Raw genomic sequence first — 6,000 nt, 5'->3', positions numbered from 1 at the left:
CAAGAATGGGAAAACACTGCGCTTACAAAAATACAGCAATTTGCCCCCTCAGTCTCCAAACTTAGTGTTGTTAAAAGAAGAAGTGATGAAACAGTGGTAAACATGCCCCCGACTCAACTTTTTTGGAATTTGTTGTTAGCATAAAATTCAAAATGGCATACATTTCTCTAAAAACAATAACAATTTCTCAGTTTCATTCTCAGATATATTGTCTTTGTAGTATTTTCCTTTAAAATATGGTGTATATCATTTGCATATCATTGCATTCTATTTTTATTTACATTGTGCACAGCATCCCGACTTTTACATAAATTGTAGCTTTTCATGCTTTATATTTGGTTTGTAGGCTTTATTTTGTGGTTTGTCAAAATCTTCTGGCACACAACTGACTCCAGAAGTGTAAAGCAAGTGATAAACAATCTCATTCCACAGATCCGTAAATGTTTAATGCTGGTAATAATCTCTCACTCACTGAACAAAGCCTTGCAGAATTTGTACACTGTAAAAAACAAACAAACAAACAAAAAAGGTTAACTCAAAATGCACCTGGCAGAAACCTGGCTGCCTTAAAATTGTGATTTTAGTGAACTTCTATTAATAAGTTAGCAGTTAATATAATAAATCTTTTTACAGTGTAGTGTTATTTGGTCAGTACCTGTTCAGGTTAATTCCTTCAGCCCTTTCAGTGCCTGATGAAGCATCAGTAACTGTGTAAAAAGTGTGTGTATAAAAAAAAAAATCTAAACAAAATAAAGCCCTAAATACACTGATGGCTCAGTCAGTGTGTTTGGTTCACATAGGCAGAGCGAAACAACAGCTTTGGTAAGTCTGTTTCATCCTAAGGCTGGCTTTACATGGTGAAACTTCTTCAAGGGTTCTTTAGTAAAGGAAATGATTCTGTTTAGAATCGTTGTTCTCTGTAGAGAATACAGAGAACAGATACAGAGGTTATAGAGAACCATACAATATTGTTCTCTACAGAGAGAAGATATTGTTCTCTGTAGAGAAGGTTCAACTTATATTAATTTAGAAAATAAAATCATGTCATTTGAAAATTAAGGTTCAAAATTGCGTTGCACATGACTGTACAGAAGATAAGGATGAAAACACTGGAGTATTCCTTTGATTTGCTTCACTACAGGTGCTCATCTAAAATAAAGAGGAGTGAACACAGGACTGAAAGATGAAGCAACGGCCGCCAAAATAATATGCTGCTCACTCTCTTCAGTCGGACATTAAAGAACTTGTGAGATCATCTTTAATCTACGCTGCATTAGTAAACTATAATATCCAGGAAAAACTAACTCTCCGGGGCTCTACTACATACACCAGCTTGAAACCCTTAGTGGCTTCTGGGCTTTTAGAGAAGGCCTAATGATTTCTGTGACAAAGTGTGTGTCTATAATTTCTTGTTCAATTTATTTTATCTAATCATTGGGCTTTGCTGTATGTTTAGAATAATCTTAATTAGGTTTTTGTTGGAAACAACAGGGTTAAAATCTTAAGGCAATCAGGATTTTTTTTCTCTGTGGTATCTCAGATGGAGCCAAACAAGCTCTGCCACTGGCTAGACCTTCAGAAGCTGAAGTGAAGATTTTGACTTCCAATGAGTGGGACAATTTTGTAAGAACAAACTGGAAACTGTCACTGAAGGTTAGAACCAATGTGGCAGCCTGACAGACACTCTACAGCAAATGGTATCAAGGAGGAGACAGATCAATGTTTTAAATGTGAATGGGGAAGGCTAGTACCCCTAAACACAGCGTCGGTTTGTTAGGAGAGCCCTGCCTTTCAATAAAATGAGCCAATAAGCTTGTTGTTTAAGCCGCAAGAGCCCCTCTCGTTGAGGAGATTCACAAAAGCGGTGAACACATTTTATCAGTGACTTCAAAATGTTTTGAAACGGGCTGTTCTCTCCCCATTGGAGCCTGGTCTTGTAGGACTGGTATTAACTGCCTTGGCCGTAACGTGGACGGCCTTTCTTATTAGAACTGATTTCAGTCAGTGGTTACAAAGAGAAAACAGCAGCAGATCTATGGAAGTGCTCTTTTGTTGGCCTGCTCCGAGGAAAAAAAAAAAAATTTATATGTTAGTTACAAGCTTCAAATGTCTGTGTTTGATCATGAAAACTATTGTCGATGTGTTTTTCCCCTCATTTTTGACTGAGCGTTGACATTTTTGGCCCAAACTGAAGGCCTAGCTCTAATAGTAACATTCAGACTTCATAAGTCTAGAGACATCTAACTCCACAAATTATCTGAATACAAATGATCATGATTCTTTGTTGGTTTGCCATGTTTAAAAGCATTCAATATTAACTACCTGCATACTTGGATTAAAATACTATCAACACATAAATCTTTGTGATTATGACAAAACAAATGAACTCACGTACTTGAGTAAAGATATAAAGGAACACGGTAATAAATGGCGCTCATTTCCTCTGAAAAACTATTTAGCTAGGCATTTTGAAAAGCTAGCCTAGGTGTAACAAACGTTTCAAGCAGGCAGTGTGTTCACAGATGGAGAGGGTTGGTGGCTAGAACTATAACTGCATACACAGTTCTTAATGCGTGTCTACATTATTCAAAACTACCAAAGAAAACAAGGTAATTTGCATTAAAAAAAAACTTTTTTAGCCCTGAATCTTTCATCAGGCAGTGAACGCATCAAGGGGGCAGGGGTAGTGATGTAACTCCAGACGTGTATCTAGCTACTGGCGTGTAATTATATGATTGAAAACATTTGAAGAAACTAATTTGGATTAAAACATTTTATGGTAGCTTAGCATTTTAAAAAGCTAGGCTAAGTGTCCCCCCAAATGTTTCACTGGCAGTAGATGATTGTGGGGGCAGAGTGTGGTGACTATAATTATGACTGTATACACAAATGACATTCATTATATTATTGAAAACTGACAAATCGACGTGTGCTAACTTAGCCAGCTTAGTCTATATTCTCTTAGCAGACAGTGTATACACAGGAGTGGAGACTATCATTTTAAATGCATTTACAAGTATCCATGTGTGTCTAGTGACATTTTTAAAACAAGTAAGACAAGTAAAACATATTAAGGTTGTATTAAAACATGTTATGTTAACTTAGCATTTTAAAAAGCTAGGCTACGTCTCCAAAACACTTGTGCAGGCTTGTGCGCTGGTAGGAATGTAGAGGGTTGGTGTAGGACTGTTTGATTCCAGGAAAGTGATGGGAATCTATGGAGTTAGTTCCAAACATTGTCAATTCCAAATATTACTATACAAGCAACATGCATTATATTTTAGCACGGACTTTCAGAAAGGTATCGCTAGCTTACTCAGGCTAAGGTGTACCTGGTTCTCCTTGGAAAACTCCTTGGAAAACTCCTTCAGTTGGGTATATATACTGGTGATGTTTAACTGTGAGCCAATTTTCTTTACAAACTTCATACTTTACCTTATTTTACACTTCAGTTACAGCAGAAAATCTGAGACTCAACGTGAGGCAAACTCAAACTTCACTGCATGGAATTGAGTCAGAATACTTTAGGAGACTCTAGATTCCCAAATGCCTGGAATCAAGGAATCTATTTTTTGGGGGATCAGCTCTCAGCCCTAGGTTGTGACCATAACTCTAACTGCATATACGGTTACCGGTGAGTGACTATTACGAAAAGCTGCCTAAGAAAACATGTTTAGATGTATTAAAAACAGCTTGACTTAGTCCTCCATCTTTTAGCAGGCAGCGTATGCCACTACAGTGTGTATAAATTCCAAATGTATGTATTGGTGTGGGATCTAGTACTGCCTGGAAAACTGACAAAGAAACATGATCACCTGTATTTAAAAATTTTATGCTAGCTTAGCTTAAAAGCATTGAAAAGCTAGCAAGTCGCTCTCAAACCTTAGCAGGCAGTGTATGCTTGTATGGATGTAGGGGGTTGTTTACTATATCTTGGTGTGATTGATGAAAGTAGCTGAAAACTGACAAACAAAACAACTGGAACTGTGTTAAAAGCATTTTAGATTAGCTTACCATTTTAGGCTAAGAGTCCGAAACATCTAGCAGGTAGTATTTGCTTGCAGGGTTAATTCCAAATGCATATACAAGTACTGGTGTGTCATTAAGTTTTTGAAAACTATCTAAAATGTTCTTATTTGTATTTAAAATATTTAATGTTAGCATGGCTAGCAAAGGCCCCAAATATGCTTCTGGGGGCAGGAGTGGTTACATTCCAAATGCATTTACATGCGTTGGTGTGTGATTCAGGATGGCAGTGACAGTGTTTGAGTGCGTTTGTTTAGATCACATGGGCAAGTCAGTGCTGTTGTGTCTCGTTTTTCTGGCAGTTCCGTCGTCCCGTGGCTGCGCTTTCTGCAGGCTGGACATGGCAGCTGTCCTCTCGATGTCTATAATGGCGTAAAGCTCTGTCCGGTGGGTGGGGGTTTGGGGAAGAGGGGTCGTGGGTGTTTTGGGGGTTTGGGGGCCGCTGGAGTCTGAGCCTTTCTCCATCTCCACCTCGATGTAGTTTAGCTGGCGACAAGCTTCACCCGCCGGCGCCCTCCGCAAGTCAAAACTGAAAATATTCATTTCTCGGGGTTTGTTTGCGCTAAATGGTACCGTGACGTTTTCCGTGTTTACGTAGTTGTGCTGGGGGTCAGCAGGGTCAAAACCATTTAGGGTGGGGCTTTTAAGCTCTGCCCCCTGATCTCCTTCACTGGAGGGTTTGCGAAGTTCCCAAACAGGCGGAAGTGCTGGAAGGTTTTCGTAGTTTAGAAGCGCAGTCCGACGTTGCCCAATTGCATTGTGGGAATCAGGAGCAGGGCTAATCAGATTAACAGGGTTCAAAGGCCGAGGACGCCTAAAAGTTAAATCATTCTGCTGTTCATGAGATGCTTCTTTACGTTCATCGCTATCGTAACCCGTGTCAGGGTCAATAGTTGGATTTGTGCAGCCATTTACAAATTTGACGGATTCTTTGCCGGTTGGAGACAGGGCATTACGTTCTTCTGAAAGTTCTCGCTCACACTGTTTCTCTTTCAGGATCATCTGCCTCTGCACTGGAGTCGGACCCAAAACAAACTTCACACTCTCCAGTTCCATTACCAGCCGCACTGCTTCTGTCTCACTGGGGGAAATGGAGCATAGGCTTTCTGGATTGGATGGCCGGAAATCCAAAGGGGCATGTCCACTGCTGCAGCCACGACGTTCCTCCTGCAAGCCAGGTGTGTTGACATATGTGTGTACCTGATATCAAAACATTACACATTATCTTAGATCAGGGGAATTAACCAGGGTTCCTTTAGGCCACAGCTCTACAGAGATTAGCATTCTACCTCATTAAACACACCTGAGTAAACAGCTAATTAGTAGAGCCTTTGAGTTGAACTTGGAGTATTAGAAGAGGGAAAATGCTAATCTCTGCAGAGCTGTGACCCAGAAGGAATATAGCCTGACACCTCTGCCTTAGAGTGATATACAACATTATTTTGTCATAACAAGTTGTGTAATGGAAAAAAACATGGTATATAATGTTCATGTGCCAGGTATACATAGTGGGCAATATACTTGGAACAATAAAGATGTTTCAAAGCAAAATGACATCCTTTTGGCCAAATGATTGATGACTGATCCTAATCACCATGCTGTTTCACCTGAGACCTCCCCCTGAATGTGATTGGTCTTGACCACCACATCATTTGTTCTGGTCCTAATCTCCATGTCATTTGTTCATTGACTAGTACTAAATGCAACATTGTTTGTTCTGAGACCTCCCCCTGACTGTGACTGGTCCTAAACACAGTACTGTTTGTTCTGAGACCTCCCCCTGCCTGTGACTGGTCCTAAACACAGTACTGTTTGTTCGGAGACCCCCCCCCCCCAACTGTGACTGGTCCTAAACACAGTACTGTTTGTTCTGAGACCTCCCCCTGACTGTGACTGGTCCTTAACACAGTACTGTTTGTTCGGAGACCTCCCCCTGACTGTGACTGGTCCTTAACACAGTACTGTTTGTTCGGA

The 6,000-nt window shown here is 40.2% G+C and overlaps 1 protein-coding gene across 2 annotated transcripts in view; it reads right to left on the bottom strand.

Moving 5' to 3' along the window:
• Positions 1 to 218: 218 nt before the first annotated feature.
• The window catches only part of frs2a (fibroblast growth factor receptor substrate 2a), a 38,424-nt gene continuing 32,642 nt past the window's right edge, over positions 219 to 6,000 (bottom strand). For both annotated transcript variants that reach the window (XM_017683155.2, XM_017683156.2), the window contains one exon: positions 219 to 5,226. In XM_017683155.2, the coding sequence (XP_017538644.1) occupies positions 4,285 to 5,226 (942 nt within the window). In that variant the 3' untranslated portion in view covers positions 219 to 4,284. The remainder of the gene's footprint in view (positions 5,227 to 6,000) is intronic.

Source organism: Pygocentrus nattereri, chromosome 1 (assembly GCF_015220715.1).
Source record: "Pygocentrus nattereri isolate fPygNat1 chromosome 1, fPygNat1.pri, whole genome shotgun sequence".
Taxonomy (NCBI): domain Eukaryota; kingdom Metazoa; phylum Chordata; class Actinopteri; order Characiformes; family Serrasalmidae; genus Pygocentrus; species Pygocentrus nattereri.
Note: the sequence above shows the minus strand (reverse complement) of the source record. Positions and strands in the feature narration are given on the sequence as shown.